The sequence below is a fragment of the Rattus norvegicus genome, chromosome 10, assembly GCF_036323735.1.
Source record: "Rattus norvegicus strain BN/NHsdMcwi chromosome 10, GRCr8, whole genome shotgun sequence".
NCBI classification, from domain to species: domain Eukaryota; kingdom Metazoa; phylum Chordata; class Mammalia; order Rodentia; family Muridae; genus Rattus; species Rattus norvegicus.
Genome location: NC_086028.1, coordinates 70,909,592 through 70,930,120, shown reverse-complemented (window position 1 = coordinate 70,930,120; position 20,529 = coordinate 70,909,592). Strand labels below are relative to the sequence as shown.

The 20,529-nt window shown below is 40.4% G+C and overlaps 2 protein-coding genes across 16 annotated transcripts in view; one reads left to right on the top strand and one right to left on the bottom strand.

Moving 5' to 3' along the window:
- The window catches only part of LOC134480843 (large ribosomal subunit protein eL21-like), a 1,068,210-nt gene that overhangs the window by 746,258 nt on the left and 301,423 nt on the right, over nucleotides 1–20,529 (top strand). The window lies entirely within an intron of this gene.
- Nucleotides 1–20,529, bottom strand: part of Bcas3 (BCAS3, microtubule associated cell migration factor) — a 459,409-nt gene that overhangs the window by 240,372 nt on the left and 198,508 nt on the right. For all 15 annotated transcript variants that reach the window (XR_010055214.1, XR_010055215.1, XM_039086499.2 and 12 more), the window contains 2 exons: nucleotides 18,114–18,279; nucleotides 16,347–16,447 (listed from right to left, as the gene is read on the bottom strand). Coding sequence is in view for 13 of the 15 variants with exons in the window: in XM_039086499.2 (XP_038942427.1) it covers nucleotides 16,347–16,447; nucleotides 18,114–18,279 (267 nt within the window). In the remaining 2 variants the exon portion in view is untranslated. The remainder of the gene's footprint in view (nucleotides 1–16,346; nucleotides 16,448–18,113; nucleotides 18,280–20,529) is intronic.

Sequence of the window (20,529 nt, the reverse complement as noted above, 5' to 3'; positions counted from 1 at the left end):
TTGTTGGTAACTGCTACTGAGCTACTCAGAAGGCTGCTGGAGGGGATCTCCTGAGATCAGCTGAAGCCAAAGGAAGAAGCTTCATTAAAACAAACAAACAACAGCTATGGAAATTTAGTAACGAGAAGACAGTGAAAAGAGCAACAAAATCCATCAGAACACCCACAACCTACGGTTCACTGGGGTGATACACCTACTGGAGGGTGGCTGGCTATGGATTCAAAGAACCCAGAACCCATTCATTACTTTTATCAATAGTGAAGGCATAGAAATACATGATGTTTGATTGAGAAACACTTTCAAACACAGCAAAAACTCATTTATTTAAATAACTGTCTTTCTCGGCTATTTCAAGTAATTTCCATAATTCTTCAGCACTAAGATATAGTTGGGATAGTCTATATTCTTCTACAAATGGAATCTTTAGTTAGTAAAATCGATGGATGCTTTTTCATTGATTGGTGTCTGCTTGTTGGAAACAAGTGTTGTTGTTGTTGTTGTTGTTGTTGTTTTAATGCAGCCCAGGCTGGCCTCAAAGTCACTCTGCAGCTCAACTAAGCATGGGTTTGAACTACACAGGGTCTTACTGTATACCTGTAGCTGATCTGGAACTCACAGAGATCCTCCTGCCTCTGCCTTCTGAATGTCATGCCCAGGTTTGACTTGTTGCTGGGATTACAGCATCTGAACCAGCACTAGGTTTCTGCAGTGCCAGGAATCCAACCAAGGGCTTCTGCAGGCTAAATGAGCACTGAACCAGTCCAAACAATAACATTTCTAACAGTCCCTGAGTTCCTTAGGCGCCTACAGCCTCATTGTTCTTCTTTAAGGTATAATTATTCCTGGTTTCTATGTATCTCTCTTCATCCCTACTTTAAAATACTTCATTTTTTAAAAGCACTTTTAGGTTCACAGTAGAACTGGATTTCCCAGCCCCTCACCTCCCTTCTAAGAAAAGAAGCAATGGGGATAACTGGGAAACAGAACAAAAGAAAAGATATGGGGTACAGGGAGGGAAGGCAGGAGATGAGCAATAAAGAAGCATAAATTATGGCAGGTAACAATTTCACATCCAAAATTTCCTTAGGCTAAACTGCTAAATAGAAAACAAGCAACTTAAATAATCTTCATATTCCATGAAATACTTAATGCGTAGTCGCATGAACAGTAAAGACTGTGCCAATCTTATTTGATCATACCAGATAAGGTATGGAGAGAACCAAATCATGAAGAAAAAGATTAAAAAGAAAAAGAAAAAAGAAAAAGACAAGGTATGACCCAAGGCAAGATTTTAAAAGACACAAATTTTATCTAAACTTGTTTAAGAAAATAAATGAGATCAAATTTAGTGATTACGGCCAGACATAAACATAGTGCTGAAATGTAAGATTTGCAATAGGTCAAACCGTTAACTGCTAGCTCTTCTCTCTAACACAGTCATACTGATGTTTAGCACCAAATGATCACAAAGCCACATGGGCGCATGGCTTATGACGGCAAACAAAAGAGTAACAGCAATTTTCCATTATTTTCCACTGTTTCAACATTCTTTTGTAACTAATTCTGCTATATACTGTACAGATGGAAAGTCAACTGATGTTTTCAAGAACGGTGTTGCTGAATCATTCATCACCTTTGATGTTTGTTTGATTCTTGTCACAGACAGAATCAAGGGGAACCCTCAACCAAACACTTACTAGGACCTCATGAAATTGTGGACGTTATGGTTGCAGAGACGGACTTAGGGCTTGGATGGAGTGGAACTGCAGCCACAACAGCACAGGCCTTGGGCTGGCAGTTCATTGGTTTACTGTGCCATTGTTATCTGGTTGTGGGTATGTTTGGAATTTCCCACAGGGGTTGGGGAGGATGAGGAAGTGGGGTGGAGGAGGAGCCTCTCTGTCCTGTCTGCTTTACAAAGGAAGTAGTAAATATTCTAAATATACAACTCAGAAATGAATTCTTTGTATATGTGAAATAGTGACAATAAATAAGTCTCCTTTAAACTGTCAGAAGAAAAAGACAAGGAAACCGTGAATTTGAATCACAAACTCTTCATGGATATTTTAAGAAGGCTTTTTGCTCACCAGTTTGCTCTGGAAATATCACAATACAGAAAATTAAATAAAGTGTACTTTTCATATTAAAAAAATATCTGGGCTGGAGAGATGGCTCAGCTGTTGAGAGCACTGAACTTTCTTCTAAAAGTCTGGGGTTCAATTCCCAGGTCCCACATGATAGCTTATGGCTGTCTTAACATCTGTTCCAACATCCTCATACAGACACACATGCAGGCAAAACACCAATGTATATAAAAAATAAAAATAAATTTATAACAAAACATAGATGAATATCCTTTTTTCTCCACTATACTTATTGATATTTTAAACGTTCTCCAATCCCAGCAGGGAAGGTATTCGACATTTATGTCGGAGGGTGGGAATTAACACACAAAACATTTATGTCTTAGGAGGGAGATCACAGGGAAAAATAACCTCAAACATTGAATCAAGTAGAAATTAAAAAAAAAAAAAAGGTCAAAAGTAAAAGTCTGACTAGACCAGGACTACACACTTTTAAACCACTCCTTAGGATCAGAAATGAAACCAGTCCTATGCTGAGTGAAATGGAATGTGGTTGGAACATGACAGAATCTCAACTACTCAGATAGAAACTGCCTCACTGCTGAATGGAGTTCAGGAAGGAAGAAAACCATCTGGTCTACCACCATATCACGATGCTCACTTGGGCAGGCAGAGCATTTCATACATGTGTAAAAGTAACAAGTGAAGTTCAGAGGAGCACAAGAATGGATGCTAGGGAGCACTGTGTCTATTAATAACCAATAATCTCATTGGAAACTGAGCCATGTAGTTGATACCAGAAGGGATGAATGTCACCAAACCTTATGTTACAGCTTTTAACACAAAATTCAGATGCAATGTTAGAAAGGATAACTTACAGTGATTCATTTTTTACATTTCTAATAATGTAGGCATAAAGATCTCTTTCAATTTTAAAATGAGAGTTTTCTTTTCACTGATTTTTATGTATGTGTACTTGAGAGTATGTATGTACATATGTATGTATGTATATATGTGTGCGTGTATATATGTACTTACATACATAAGCCTCATACATGCAAGAGCCTACAGAGGTGAGAAGGGGCTTACTGATCCTTAGGAACCAGAGCTACAGGCAACAGGGGATGCCTTATGGGTGCTAGGAACGGAGAGCAGGTCCTCTGCAAGGGCAATAAGCATTGTTATCCATTAAGCCATCTCTACAACACCAAAAATGAGGCTATTTTTGATGTTGTGTATCTTGTAAACCCAACTTGAAAGAAACAAGATACATACCGACTACCTGAAGAAAATTTGATTTTTCTAGATTTAGTTTATGTATATGAGTGTGTTGCTTGCATGTATGTATGTGCACCATGTGCTGTGCCTGATAGCTTCCCATGGAGGTAAGAAAAGAGAGTAAGATTCCCTGGACTTAGAGTCACAGTTGCAGGTCACCGAGTAATGCTGGAACCCTGCAAGAGTACATGTGCTCTTAACACCAGACAGCATTTCTAGTCTTTCATCAGCTAGTTCTATAATAAACAAAGTAAAGGAGAAGGAATTTCAGCTCACCGTTTAAACCCCTACTACTACTATAGAATATAACAGTGCATCTTATCAAGCTACAAGCAAAGGAAATACTGTCAATTTACTTTAGAATAGCACTTAAAAATCTCCAGGCAGGCCCAGGAAGAGCAGATCATTCTATGGGACCTGTGAACCAGACTGTTTATGTGTGTGTTCTCAGAGGAACAGACATGCAGAGAACAAGGAAACAAAACCAGAAACAAACCAACAACCTCACCTAGTGTACTGACATCAGCTGGTGGCATATGAATGTACACACACTGACTAATTTCAAAGAGCCTGAGATGGGGGAATGCTCATCAAACATAACTGAACTGCTGACCTCAGACAACCTCACTTTCCTACTTTAAAGCTATGCTGATAAACTAAACGAAATTTAGATCCACTTAAGAGCACAATGAACAATTTGAAATGACATTCTATGTGTCTCAGGAGCACCAGCAAGGTCAGGCTGGCAGCGGATGGCTGGGAATACGCTTTAGATTCAGGGTCAGAGTGTTTGTTTCCATATCCTACGAAATCCCCACGTGAAGGAAAATGATGAAAAACCTCCCCACCCCCACCTCACGCTGACGTACTTAGTGAAGACCTAAGAAGCCAAGACTGTGCCAGCAGTTTTTAGTCCTTTAGGTTATTCTAGGGAACAATGAGTCTTTTTCTAGCTACAGAGAACTTTGTGAATCCGATGACATCATGCTGCCCTGAATGAAACAGCTCCCACCGAAGGTTCACCCAAAGGGCAACGGTGATAAACTCTCATTCAAGGACAAACTTTCACATATACTTGGTTCTTATTAAAAGCAGTGTTTATTTAGCAAGCATACAATATGACAGTGCTCTGAAGCAAACTCTGCTTCCAATGAGAAAGCATTTCGGCCTCCAAGGAGCGCTGGTGGGCAAATGCAGTTTCTTACCGTCCCCAGAACAAACAACCAAACAACAAAATGAACAAGCCATTCCCAATGAGCCAACCATCCCAGAAGAAAACACGACCACCACCAATCTGCGCCTAAAGTAGTAACCAGAGTCTAAACACTTAAAGCATTTTATACCTAGCAAAGTAACCAAGTTTGTTCATTTTCAATGACTAGGAAAAAAAGGAGAAAGTCATCAGCTAAAAAATAACACACCTGAATAATAATACCTGAAAAAATGCTTAGTATAAGAATACACTGTTACAGATACTAGGAGTGGAGCACCAAGAGCTCACTGAATTTCTGAGGTGCACCTCATTTCGGACATGCTCATTAGCAAGTGTGCTTTACAACAGCCCAACAACAGCAGTGAGACAATACATACAGGAACAAGCTTCTCTAGCCTTTATATTAAATGGATCAATGATCTTCCCTGCACCTTGGCCCTGGGGTACCATAGATGCTCACTAATTAATTATTAAAGTTTTCTAGCGCTCAGTCATTGCCCATCTCTGGTTTCACTTTCCTTTTCTTCTACATTCCCAGAAGAACAGTCACCAGCAATGTATAATTAGAAAAATGACATATACTTATTGTTTACAAGAGAATACACTTCCCTGAATAGCCTTCAACTCCGGGTACATCTTATCCCTCTCTCGCCAGTTTCCTTTTCCAGATTCCCAAAGTCTCATTCCATCACATGACTAAAGGTCCTTTCATTTGTTATTCTTGTTGCCCTAGAGGTCATTTTGCATTGTGTGTCTGGACAAGTGATATCTGGAGGCAGCCTGGCAGGGCTCACCATGATCGTAAAGATCTCATAAAGTAAAGAACATAATAACAGAGCCTAATGGACTGCTGTTCTGGCCAGATTAGCAACTCTGCTGAGCAAGAGTTCAAAACCATCCCAATGCACAACTTGGAACTGAACAGACAGACTTTGACAATGTCTTCAAGACATTCGCAACTAAGGTCAAGGAAGAGCTACCCAACCAGAAGGATGCCTGCAATGCCAACTTAATAAGTGCATTTGCAACTCACAGAGCAGAAAACTTCAACACACACATTAGTGCAATGACAGCAGCATAACTAAAAAATAAATCCACCCTTACATCAGTAACTATAAAATCTTCCTTGATTCAGTTCAATTACGTTTGATGAGCATCCCTCACTCATCTCAAGCTCTTTGAAATCAGTCAATGTATGTACACTCATATGTCACCAACTGACATCAAAATACACTAGGTGAGGTTGTTTGTTTCTGTTTTTGTTTACACTATCATATTACAGTTATGGAGTCTACACAGCAGCAAAGGCTCTGTCCTCACCTGAAGAGCAGTAAGACCAGTGACACACCACTAACCACTCAAGAAGTAGTGAGGAGGTTAAAGGACAGGGGAGGACTTTTCCATTAAACAGACCGTGATGCATTTGAATTTGTATGAACCATGTATCTATATAAAAATAGGTACTTAATCCAGATTTTAGGAGTAAAAGAAGGTCAATGAATAGGGTCAGTAGAGCGAGTCCAGCAAGATGAGAACTGCAAGAGATCAAATGCAAAGTGAGGGGTGACTGAGGCAGTGTAGAAAACCAAGAAACTCACTGTGCTTGCTTGTGTGTCTCCCCCACTGTTTTAGGTGAAACAAGGTGTTACTTCGTCTTTGCATATACAACTGCCTATACATATATCTACCTATCAATATTTGTATTAATATAAACTATATAATTATGTATTTACTTATATATAAAATATACAATAAATAAATAAATAATTCCACTTACATATAAAATAATATGAAAAATAACTCCCTGTTCAAAATGTGTGACCGTAATGAGGAATGGTTACTTGCGAAGAAGCACCCAGGTTTAGACTCTATAAAGAATCAAGAGCTATACTTGGGCCTGGTGCCACTAACCTGAAATCCTAGCTTCATGGGAGTCTGAGGATAACAACTGTAGGTTTGCAGAGAGTTAATGTAGTGTCTTCCATACTTTACTTGTTTATTGCCGAATACTATTCTAAGAAAGTCTAGGTCATTATATGGCAAGAAGAAATAAATAGACATTTTCTCTTGCCTAAGCAAAAGAGGCAAAGTTATCTTGGCATGAAAAGAGAAAAGCTTTTAGACCTAGAAGACACCAACATTTTTAACCTACTGAAAGTAACATATTTCAGAATCCTTATAAATAATCATTAAAGATACACAATGTGTTCCTTTAAGTCCAAACAGATCAGTTAAAAACACAGAAGCAAGAAAATCATGCTAATGATCACCTAAGGGCTCTCTCCAAAAGCAAGAGAACAGTCTCCAAAGGTTGATCTTTCACTGTGACACAGTGCCAGCCACCGGGAGCTCTCCAAACCGCTGAGTCCATGTCTTCTGTAGTCAACAGACATACAGTGAAGTACTCTGGGAAAGGGCACAGCAAAAGGCTTCCCTCTTACATCGTGCACACATGCATGAAGCAATTCTTTTAAGAAACAAAACAAGGGCAGGTACCCAGTAGATCAACAAAACAACTTGCCGTACTTTGTGCATGCTTGACCTTTCCTAGGACTATTTTTCCTACATTTATTTGTCTTCCAATGCTGGTGAGCAAACACAGAACCCGAGAGGGATCCCCATAACTGGATCTGTACCTTCTCCTGGGAAGACTGGCCATCATTTGACTCTTTTCTTAGCTATGGAATGTGCTATATGAACGAGGTTACATATTTAAAGAGCCACAGTTGAGCTAAATCAGAAGAATGGCTTTCTAAAACATTGCTTTATGCAACCCTCACTGTTGTGTGCCTTCCATGCCTTTATGTGACGAACCCATACGCTCTGATTCCCATGCCTCCTGTCTAACATTTAGTGATCCCCATGGCGACGTCTGACGGCTGGTTTCTGTCCTCTAACAACCTTCTTTTTCCTTTCTCCTCCATCACACCTTTCCTGTTCTTTACTTCATGTTTCTGTTTCTTATACATTTCTTTTATAACTCATAAAACTTTAATTTTCTTGGAAAAATAAGTTATTAGTATAATACAAATTTATTCATTGTTAACTTAAAAAATATTGAGTTAAAAATGAAAGCTGTTCCAACCCCCTCAACTCAATGAAACAAATGTTCTTCTGACACTTCAGAACTTTAAAATTAAGAGTCTACTCATTTTAGAAGTTTCCAAATCTTCAGGCAAATATCAACAGAACATTCTAGAAATTAGACTTTCAGTATAAACAGACAGCCAAACTCCTTCCAAATTATAAGGAGAATGAAGACAATCAAAGCAAAGAAGAAAAAGGAATTTACATTTTAGGTAAGAACCAATAAACCAAATGTTCCTTGTTTAATGCTTTGGAAAATTCACAGAATGCTACAGAGCCACACTTGTTGCATGGCCCACACAGATCTCATACCAATGCCTTCCCTGTGCTGCTGCTGCTTTACCACAGAGATGGTGGGTCTATAATGAAGTCCCAGGACCCTGCAGAGCCAAGGACTTCATTCCTTGGTGGCTTATAACAACACCACCCTCCTGCCCTCTGCAAACTAGAGGCGACGTTTTTTAAATGAGCAATCTCATTTAATCTAACAAACCTCTAACAGAGGCCTCGTTAATTCCCATTTTAAAAAGGAGGCAAGAACATAGCAAAGTTTTAAACTATTGTTATAATTATTTTGGCATTATTAGGAGGATGGAACCCGAGGTTCAATTCTGTTAAGCAAGTGCTTAACTACCACTGACCTATACAATGTTAGCAAGCTTTCCACTTTAATTGAAAAAGAAGGAATGAACACTAGTAATTCTAGGAATAAAAGAAACTATGAAAACATTGTTTAAAATGCATGGCAGTTACCTCTGAGTCTCTGTTAGAAAATAATAGGCGGCTGGTCAGACTCCCCTCCACTGTGCACGATACTATGTCCTTCTCTTTTTACTAGGTTAGGTTCTGAATTACTTAAAGCTTTATTTACTTTATTTAATGAATATGCCTGTTCTGACTGTATACATACACATAGTTGGTGTGCATGCTTGTGAGCTGGCATATGGGGGTGCTGGGAACCAAACCCAATTCCTATACAAGAACAGTAAATGCTCTTAACTGCTGAGCTTGCTCTCCAGCCTTCTAGGTTCTGAATTTGTATAAGTTTCAGGATAAGTTACAAAACTTTTGGGTAAAGATTGTACAAGCTGTAGAGTTGTCAAGCAGTTTCTACTGCCTAATTATAAAGATGAGAAACCCAAGGCACAGAAAACACTAACTTAAAGTAATCATGGATGGAAATGGAATCATTTCTTTCCAAATGTCCTGTAGCAAAGAGGAAGGCCCTACCTTCTGTGCAGAATTAAATAAGAATAGACACACTTAGAGCAGGGCACAATTGAGAATGGAGCCCGCCCAAGAGCTGAGCTACCTGGTTCTCTTGGTCTCTTCTGGAGTAAGAGAAGAAGATATTACTCAAAAGAACATCATCGTTTTTACAAAGCAGAAAAACATTAAGTCCTTACGGGACATCCACTGAGAAGTGGCCCAGAGGTGTGGATGCACGTGTAAGATGTGGGAGAGGAGAGCCTGGCTGTATCAAGATCCATATTTATATGATTACATTTCCCACAGCTGAGAGCAGCTATAATTAATGGCTTTCCCTCCCCTTCTTAATGCAGCCATTTGTCAATTCAAAAACAGAATGCCTGATCAATTTTGATGTATTTGGTAAGCAGTTTGTCAAATAGTACTATAATCTAGTTAATATATTAATTCTTGCCACAGAGAGAATGCTAACAACTATTGGGTTTTCTGTAACTGGTTTGGAGAGAAATCTGTGCCTGGATTCATGGCCATGCTGAAGCCAAAATCAAATCACTCTTTTATTTCCTTCATGATCCATCTGTCCATGAACTGTGAACTGGAAGCAAAACCATCAGCTGCTATGCAGTGCTTCCTGAGAGCCACTCCGAACTCTTAGCACTAAAGAAACCTTACGCTGGGAAAAGACTAATTTTAAGTGACCGAGAATCTCAAGAGCAACCCCGAGTCTATGAAGGATGGTGGCTCAGTTCATTCACAATTTCTAAGACAGTGTGTATTTCTGTACCGGTAAATGTACAGGGATTATAGAGGAAACAAAGCACTTCTAGAAGACAAATTTTCTGAATTAGAATAAAAAAAGACCCTGAACACCAAGTTTATACTCCTTATACTAGGCTCTCACTGGCCCCTTCTGAATCAGGGAAGAGAAGGAAGAAAAATAACCATATTGACTTGGTATTTATTAAATCTCTGTATTTATTAAAAAACCTGCAGTGTAAACTAATCCTCCAGACTCAGACATCCCACTGCCTTATGTCTGCTGAGAAAGGTGCCCTATGTGTCAGAAAAGCACACTGAATACTTTTCTATGACCCAGAGGGCAGAGGTCACTTATTATAAATGGATAATGAGACCTAATGTAGTGCTCTGAGGATGGACAAAGAAAGGGTCTATCCACGGCCCCTGGTGGATTGGTTGTTCAGGCTTTTATTTCCTCTGTACACTTAATGGAGTCAAACAATTGACAGAAATTCTATAGAGAAGGTTGAAACTGAGAGAAACGAATGTATTCTAAGTCTGACAGACACATACAAATAGTGATCCTGAAATGGCGCCAGAGCTCCTGCTACTGTTAACAGAGAAGACAGCTGAAGCATTCCCCTAAATTCCCATCTAGTCATTTATTAGCAATTAACCGTCCTGATGGACGAGATGGCACATCAAACCACCAGCTCCTGCCAATACCAACCCATTACGTCACTGTAGAGACGCCAAGCCCTGTCGTTACATTCCAGACCCATGGTTTTTGGAGAAATGGTGAACATATATATTGCTGGTACCTCTATCTTCTATCCACCTACCCATCTATGATAAAGCACAATCCATGGCAGAAGGATCTATTTCAGAACCATAAATGTCACTGGAACAGGGTAAATGACATCAGATGCACTGGTCTTAATGGCCAACAGATTTCTGACCAATATTTTCCTTACTCTCGATCAATGTCCTTTACCCATGAAATCTGCTGAGTCATTGCAATAAATATTAACATTATCAATAGGAAGGAGTCTACTCTGAACTATACTTGGAAACATCAGAGGTTGTAAAACAATCTGAAAGGACACAGAGATCCTGTAAGAGCACAGGAGGAATTCTGTAACATTAACAGACATTACAGGTTAGACACCACCTCTTGTAGACACTCTCCCTTTGTTTCATTTCATTTTCAAAAAAAAGGAGTAACAACAGGAATGTGATTTGCATGTACAAAGATTAATTTGATGCTCCAGGTAAAAACAGGAAAGGAATAGAAACATGGATGCCAAGTCCAGGTTTCTGATACAATGCAAACTTTCAAACTTATACAGTTTAAGTTAACCATTGCACACCATTTTCATACAGGGAACTAACAATTTCATATGTTTCATCAGGCTATTGAACACACATAGACCAAATGAGACCCTATAGGTCTTCACCTTTAGTTTCTTACAGAAAAAAATACTATGTTATGAAAATAATCTCTCTGTGGAATAGCATATGCCAACTGCACAGTTTGAATGAGTGAATATGCCAGTGTAATTCACGACTAAGAGTCAAACTGTCCAAGGCACCATGACACACCCTGTGGCCAACAATGGACTATAAATACCCTGTAAATAAGCTCTACATTACAAGTTTCCTCTACAGGAGAAAAACACTTCACTCTTCCCTTTCCACCTCTCCCGGTACTGGGCAAACATTTATAATGAACAATGCAAGGAAATACTGCTGAGTGCCTGCACCGCACTTCATATACCACACCACAAGGCGACCCAGGACAGCAAACCATCACAAAACGACACTGAGGGAGGGCAGCGCAGAAGAAAACTGCTGCATCGTTACCTGGTTTCCCCGGCACTGCACTGTCAATCACAGACAAGAGGGCTCTGTGTGTGTGTGTGTGTGTGTGTGTGTGTGTGTGTGTGTGTGTGTGTGTGTGAGAGAGAGAGAGAGAGAGAGAGAGAGAGAGAGAGAGAGAGAGAGAGAGAGAGCGCGAGCGTGCCTGGAACACCTGAGGGAGCCGCAGATGTTAAGTGTGGTGCTTTTATGCCATTAGGTCTGATTTGGGTCTGATTTGAGTGGAGTGGAATTGTGCCACCATTCTTCATTTTTAAATAAGAAACTACATGGCTTAATTTTTATTTTACAAGAACTCATAAGAGACATAAGATATTTTGAAGAAGATTCAACTTTTAAAGCATTGGAATTCTTAAAGGCTATGGGGCAAATTTAAAATTGCATCACACTTTATATTGTAATATAAGTGTGAGATCATGGGGATCAACAAGAAAAGAAAGGCCATAGCTTAGCAGAGTGTATCAATGTGTCACACTGAGAAGACTTAAACGTACGTATAAGGGCTAGACATGGTTGTCACATGGACATAGCTAAGAGCTGTGTCCCAATTGAGAAATTGCCTCCATCAGACTGGCCTGTAGGTGTGACATTTTCTTGACTGCTAATTGATATAGAGGCCCTAACCACTGCAGGTAGCACCACCGGTAGGTAGGCCTGAGCTGTACAGAAAAGAGAGCTGAGCGAGACCATAAGCAGTGCTTCCTGACTTGGTTTCTCTCAATGGTGGGCATAATCTTTGAGATGATATGAACCATTCCTTTCATGTTGTTTATGATTATGGTATTTATCACAGCAACACATTTTGAAGTCATACAAAGGCCTTATTCAATTTGTTATCATATTTGTGGATGAATATGGTTTCGTGGTTAAGAACACTTATAGTTCTTTCAAGAAGTACTAACTTGGTTCCTAGTACCCACATCGGGTGATTCACACCAGCTGCAACATCAGAGAATCCAATACTTTCTTCTGGGCTCTTCATGCAATTGTGCAAATGCATGGTCTTGTACAAACACACACACACACTCTTACTTTATATTAAATTGTTCTGTCAAAATGAAGAGTTACCATGTACCAAATTTCTAGAGATAAAGTCTCCTTTCTCCCACCCCAATGGAGCTATCAATTGTGAAAAATTTTGAGGTTGCTCTTTTTTCTCTCTCCTGAATTTGATTTAGAGTTATCAAACTATAGCATGTACTAACAAGCCTTTCATTTAAGAGAGATGCAAAATTCTAATATCTGATATGCTCCAGTTTAAATTCACACAGTTCAATATGCTTTATAATGTTTATGATTTTTCATTGGAACATAGGTTCACATGGGATCATATGACTATGGATTATTTAGGAAGTGCTCCAAAGTTCGAACTTACACCCTCACGGGGCTGGGACCACAAAAGCACTGAAAACTATGCTGTGGCTACATGACTTTTTATGTACTATTTGCCCTCTAAATAAGCTTTCAAAAATCTAATCTTTAGGCACTGATTTAAATTTACAAGTAACAAGAGGAGAACAGATTAAGAACAAGCTACCAAGTCCTTTGAACTGGCACTCAAATCTGATTGATGGCTACTGGGCACTTTAAGGGCTGGTTTCCCTTTGTGTAAAGAAATATACTACAGTGAAATGAGCTTGATTTAAAAAAAAACATAGTAAGAACAATAAATCTCTAATCTCTTCAGTAACTTTATTTTTATAAATTTATTTATTTATACTTAGGTATAACACACACACACACACACACACACACACACACACACACACACACCATATATAGGTACTTTTGGAAACCAAAACAGGGTGTCAGATCCCCAGAGTGGGAGTTACAGGTATTTATGAACTGCCTGACAAGGGTGGTAGGAATTGAACTCAGGTCCTATGAACAGCAGTGACTGCTTTTCACCACTGAGTGATCTCTCCTGCTCATAATATACCTATTCTTGATTTCTACCTCTACTATCTAAAAACCTTCTGTGGAGTTTTATTGCTTTTTGAGACAGGGTTGCTTCGTGTAGCCCTGGCTGTCCTGGAACTCACTCTGTAGAACAGGGTAGTCTTGGGCTGGAGAGATGGCTCAGTGGTTGAAAGAGTGCTGACTGCTCTTCCAGAGGTCCTGAGTTCAATTCCCAGCAACCACATGATGGCTCACAACCATCTGTAATGAGGTCTGATGCCCTCTTCTGGTGTGTCTGAAGACAGCGACAGTGTACTTACATACATAAAATAAATAAATCTTTACAAAAAAGAACAGGCTAATCTTCAACTCAGAGAAACCTATCAAAGTGCTAAGATCAAAGGTATGCACATTTATAACCTGGCTTATATTATACCTTTTTAAATTATTAAAAACCAGCAATCTTCAATGGTCCAATAAAGCAACTAGATGTCCTCCCAGCCTCCACTGTGACACCTGAATGAACCATTTCAATGTGATCCTGTCTACCACAAACTCAGACGCCTCCACTGTCAGGGCTCCTCAACTTTGGTATTCTCCTACAAGCAGAGGAATAAGCTACAATGGTGACTCCAGGGCTTTGCTTGATCATCTCGAAGGTGGATGAGACATCATTGGTGTGCGGGGCAGGTCTCTAGTCTCTGCCCTGCCCAGCTGTAGCCACACTTCAGTGTGGAACAGACTGTTTATGAGAATAGTGGATACGTTATGCTAACATCCTGCTGCACTGCTGTCCTCTCCAAGACAGTCTCTTTCCTATTTCTATTTACATCGGCCTTGCCTATCGGTGTATCATTTCCTGAGTGCTACACTTCTTCTACACAAGAACAAAATACCCAAAATAACCTGCAACATTTATGAAGTTTATATTAGACTACAAAGTTCAATTAAAAATAGTCTTAAAAGATATTTATCAAACTCTTTAAGTTGAAAAATGAAGGGTAATTCCCCACCATCACTGGGTCATTGCTAGGGACCAATCAGAGTCCAGCACATTGAAGACAGGGTTCTATCAGACATCAAAAGCCCCTGGCTCAAAGGTGGTTTTAAACTTGGGTAAGTAAATACACCCAAAGAACCAGAAATATTAAACTTGTATTTTATGAGGTAGAATATCTTTCCAGAGGGCTTCTGTGAGGGAACAGGGAGATGAAGAGTGTGACTGAGATTCTCATGGGGTAAAAGATGAGAGCCTGTGCGTGCCCATGCGCATGCGCGTGAGAATGAAGGCCCTGGCGCTGCACTGCCCCTGTTGCCCTGGAGTTCCAGTGTTCACACTAAGCAGCCTCAGTTACGTGATGCAGCGGCAGATCCAAAGCTCTGAGGCAAATCCCCTGAGTGTAAAACTTTAAAACCCAGGTGGGTCCTGTGCCATTTCCATCAATGCAGAGAGGCAACAGAAGCTTGAGAAACAATCCATTTGGCAAAGATGCTTGGTGCCAAGACTGCCCTCAGCACATCGCAGGCCTGCTTTGTTGAAAATCTCATTTTACTTCAGTCTTTTAACTATCTGACAGGCAGAGGAATAAACTTTCTCAAACTGCCCTGCACTGGAGGTAGAACACTCACTACTCCTCCTTATGCACAGGGTCTCACGCCCAGTCTCCAGTGCACCAACAGGAATTCTGAAGGTGTCATCACGGTGCAAGAGTGCACTGGGGGACCAGTCATCACCAGCGGACGTAGGGTTTATTGAATGGGACAAAAGTGTCAGGGATAGCTACTGTTAAATGCTATCAACTAGCTTACTCTCTGACGTGACAGGTGAGAGATGTGGCTGTGGATTTTAGCTTAGCTTTCCTTTATCTTCTTGACGTTTACCACAGTCTGTCAGCTAATATAGAACTAACAGGTACCAAAGCAAAGCAGCAAGACCAACCCAGATTAACTGGGCCAACTACACTTAATTCAATAGCTAGGCTTTTGCCTTTTATAAAGAAGGGTGGTGGTGCACACCTTGAATCCCAGCACTCAGGAGGCAGAGGAGGAGGATCTCGGTGAGTTTGAGGCCAGCCTGGCCTACATGGTGAGTTCCAGGACAACCAGTGCTACACAGAGAAACCCTGTCTCAAACAAATGAACAAACCAAAAAACCAAAAATGTCATTGTTGATTTATAGGAAATTTCTAAAAGCATTCAGTACTCAGAGCCATCAAGTTCAATTAGGATTCTACAAAAAATGAATTATAATTGTAGAGCATGTTTAAGTCTCTGAAGACAAACTAGATACTAAATATTAAACTGTCTCTTCATGCCTCTCACACACAGTCTCCATGTGTTTGGATGAACCTCTATCAATATAGGAAACAAAACCCCAGCTTAGTCAGGGAGCATGTGCAAGACCATGCTCTAATCTTAGCATCAAAGCTTAACCCCGTGAAGCTAGGCGCATGAAAGAGCCCAAGCAAAGCTGCACACAGGCAGAGGCTGCGATTGTGGTGTCCTGGGATGAAGACCTTGTTCTCTGAGAAACAGGTCCCAGGCTCTGCCAAGTTGTTCTTCATATCCTGTGAGGTCACGTGCTGTAGGCAGTTTGCTTGTTTTATAGTTCTGGGGTTTTTTTGTTTTGTTTTGTTTTGTTTTGTTTTGTTTTGTTTTGTTTTGTTTTGAAAATGCCAGCTGAAGACACACACTCATATACTTGTGTGAACTATGGTCCTAGCTGGGCTTGGTGGCCCACACCTTTAATCTCAGCACTGGGAAGGCAGAGGCAGGTGGATCTCTGAGTTCAAGGCCAGCCTGCTCTACAGAGTGAGTTCCCGGACAGCCAGGGCTACACAGAGAAACCCTGTCTGGAAAAACAAACCAACACCCTACGGCCTATTTCCTCAGCAAATTCTGAGAGGATCAAATGGGAGGAAAAGAAAGGTTAGGAAGCATAAGCAGACAGAAGTACTCACAGCCGGCCAGCAGGAGCTGGTAATACTGCACTGCTTCTGCCGCAAGGAGCAGGGGGTGATTCGCATTGAATGGTGGCTGCAGTTCGTTCCACTGAGGCGTTCTAAGGAAACAGCAGAAGAATATTAATATTCAAGCTTGACAGATGGACTGTAAATCATCCATAGAGCCTGACAAAGAGACTCACACAAATCAATGTGTAACCATTAAAACCCATGCTCTTTAACTTGACACACAAAACCAGAAAAACTTTATACACTAAAGATGTGGCAGTGTGTGGCACAAATAACGTGAATCCTGAGCGAACTAGAGAGCATTCAGCTTGGTTAGACAGGCAGAAAAGAAACATCAGTATTCAAATGCCAACTACATGGAGGCCATCTCAAATTATTTTTGACCAATAATCAGACATCTTCAACATGAAACAAAGTAGCTAAAAGTGACAGGAAAAGGAAAGGAGCTGTGTAATGGACAACTTCCTTTGGATGTAATACCTAGTTCAACAGTGAGACTGCCAGAGTTGAATAACATCTGCCCAGTTTTGAATAAGCTCGATAAATCAGATATTGAACAGATCAATCTACCACAGTAAGTACTAGTAAAGCATGCTGGAGCCTCCAGAAAATCAATAGACTATTTTAAAATGTCAAAAGGAGAGGGGCCATTTTCATATCCATTTTTATCTGTTTACTTCATACATGCCGGGTGATTGGTTTTCTTTTTCTCCCTTGCACAATTCATTATATTAAATGGTTTTATTCTAGGTTTATTTCTTCCTCTTTCTGCTAGCTTGTAAAAATTCTACTCATTGGATGCATTAAGATAATTCCTAAACACTTCTAGAGTGCCTGGCCATTGGTTCCTGGGTTATCGCTTCCAGGAGACCTTAGGATCTTTGTATTAGCTTATATTTCCCTTAATGGCATTCTTTACAAGGAGCATGTGGCACTCCAATAAGGGAAACAAAAACCAAACACAAAGAGAGGACAAAAAGTTCCAGAGAGTAAAGGCTAGACTCACAATCTCAAGTACAGAATGCTTGAATAGAGATACTTTCTGATTACATCCCCGAGACAGTGCAAAATACCACCATGTGAACATTCGCAGCAACACCTATATAACAACGCATTAATATGAATCTTCGAAATATGCTAAAGGAAATGAGACATGAAAGATAACAGTACGGGCTGGAGAGATGGCTCAGAGGTTAAGAGCACTGACTGCTCTTCCAGAGGACCTGGGTTGAATTCCCAGCAACCACATGGTGGCTCACAGCCATCTGTAATGAGAGCTGATGCCCTCTTCTGGTGTGTTGGAAGACAGTGTAGTATATATAATAAATAATAAATGTTGAAAAAAAGAAGATAACCTAGCACATGACACCATCACTCAGTGACCAGAGCAGGCAAGGGCAGACAATACCAAGCAGGGTGTCGCTGGCTTCAGCTGAAGGGGAAAGCAATGGTGTAGGATTCTTTACCTGACAAAGAGAAGAGACTCAAAGGTTCACACAGGACACTGCAGGTGGACCCTGGCCAATGGAAATAAAATGAATAAAGGCTCCCCAGGTTACAGAAGCCAGGCAATGGGGTATAATCCCGTTTGCAAAAGATTCTAGAGCCAAGGTCAAGGAGAAAATTATATATGCAAGTGAACACAGACTTGTGGATGAACACACTTCAGAGCCAGGTATTCATGTTGAGATTTCACAAAGGGCACATTTTTTATGCTTTCTTAGCGGGTGTGGGGGAGGTAAGATGGAGAACTACCTGACAAGTGTCCAGCTGGCACGAGGTGAGGTCATTATCTCCAGTGGTGTGTCGTCACTTATCTTGGGAGCAGTACTGATAGGCCGAGGCTCAATCATGTGCTCCACTAAGGTCCCGTAGCAACTGATGATATAAAGAGATTCAACCACAACTTGTTTGGACTGATCTGCAAACGGAGAATCAGAATGGGACATGGAATGATGGCAGAGAAAGGTCACAGTGGGACTTCTACTTTACTGATTCTGCTGTCTAACATGGGATAAAGAAAAAGAATGAGGAAGAGCTTTGACCCATGACGACAGCACATCCTCAGAGGATGCCTTGCATAAGCAGCTGCCAGGGAACCCGCCACCAATGTTATGGGATATACATCAATTTGTTTCAACAATTATACCATTATGCTCAAATTTGTAGTAAAGATAAACACTATGTTGTAAAATTCTATATTTCTGTACTATGGATTTTTTTCCATAGATTATGAAAAATCTAAGCCATTGAGTAGAACATGAAAGGATGACCTAAAAATGAATAATCTAGTCAACAATATTTCATTACCCTGGCTTAAACAATGAGCTGACCTGCAGGAAAAGTTATGTGTGGAACTAGGCTATCCGAAAAGTTCAACTATGTTTTCTTGGTAGAATTAAGTTTGGCTGCTGGGGAAGATAAGAACGCTTACTATGCAAACACTAGAGCATGAATTCAAATCCTCCAAACACAACAAAACAAAGACAAAACACGAAAAAACAAACCACCAACAGGCACAGTCAAACACATGTCTGTCATCCCAGTGCTGAAAAGGGAAGAAAAGGCAGAGAAAAATAGAACAGGACACTCTGGCATCTGCGTACACACATGCACACACGTTCACACACACACACACACACACACAAATGCACACGCAGTGCACACACAGAAAACATCTAGATCAAAACAAACAAATACAAAAAACACATTATTTGTCTGTGGAAGGTCATCAGTTGAAATACAACTAAACAAGTGGGCCAAGAAGCAACATGGGGAAAAAAAGTAAAGTCTCCTCCTCAAACAGTTGCTAATCGTTTCTCAATGAAATTACTTGGTCCTGTAGTAAAGGAAGACCAGTCATCCTTAGAGAAATGAGTGCTGGGTTTGAATTAGTCAAATGACTTTATAAGGAATGCACATGTCCTCGCTGCCAGAGTCTCATGTTTTATAGTAAACCAAGGAGACTGTCTTATGAAAGCTGTGTGGGTCGTCTTATCTCTGTGTCAGACGAATCAATTACAGCTGATTTGAGAAAACGGCCAATGGCCAGGCAGAGGGACATAAAGGAGTAGCAAGCTAAAGGGGTAATTAGGACAGACAGGAGAGGCATTTGAAATTGAGCTTTGCGGAAGGTTTTAATGAATAACAAAAAGTCCTTCTGATAGCATCATCAAACCAAAGGCAGTAACAAAAAATGAAGATTGGATAAGAAAGTGGGAGGCTTGCCTGCTCCACAATGCCCTTCCCAAGGGAAGAGACTAGCCCTGCTAGGTCCGATTACAAGGGAGTGGTCATGAAAGCGATAGCAAAGGAAGAGGCTGAGGTCTGACTGCCAGCGGGGAGTAAGGAGGAGAGACACTTTTGCCAAGAGCAAAACCAACTGGGGAACATCAAGGGGAAAGCCAGTGTGTGACCTAACTGAATCACAATAAAGTAATCAGGTGGAAATCCTAACATACAAACTATATACTTAGTATATAAATGTAGACATTCTCTTCTATACAGAGACCACAGAGCCCAGTTTCAAGCTCTATCACGGAAAAAGAACTTGCCCCCCCCACACACACACATACTCTATACTCACCCACACTCTATATACACACACACTACACACTCTACACACACATTCTCTATACACACCCACACTCTAAATATACAAACTCTACACACACACTCTATATACACACTACACACACACACACACACACACACACAACGAATCCCATATTGAAAGAATAGTTACACAAACGTTCAAACATTCTAAGTATTGATTCTGATGATCAAAGCAGTGATTAAAAATATAGCAATCGGGGCTGAAGAACTGGCTCAGTGGTTAGGAGCATACACTTCTCTTGCAAAGGCCTTAAGTACAATTCCCAGCACCCACATGGTGCCTCACTACTGCCTATAACTCCATCTCTAGGGGACCCAGAGCGCTCTTCTAACTTCCATAGATACCAATTATGCACTTGATGTACATACACAGGAAAAACATTCATATACTTAAAATTAGAGAGAAAAGCTTTTTAAAAATTAAAAACTGGTAAGTAAATAAATGTAAACACAGTAATTCCGATAACTCAGAAGAGCAATGATAACCACAGACTCGGAAATCTATCTCTCAGTCAACAGCCTGCCCTTTTTCTTTTCTTTTGGGGCTCCGGGGAGG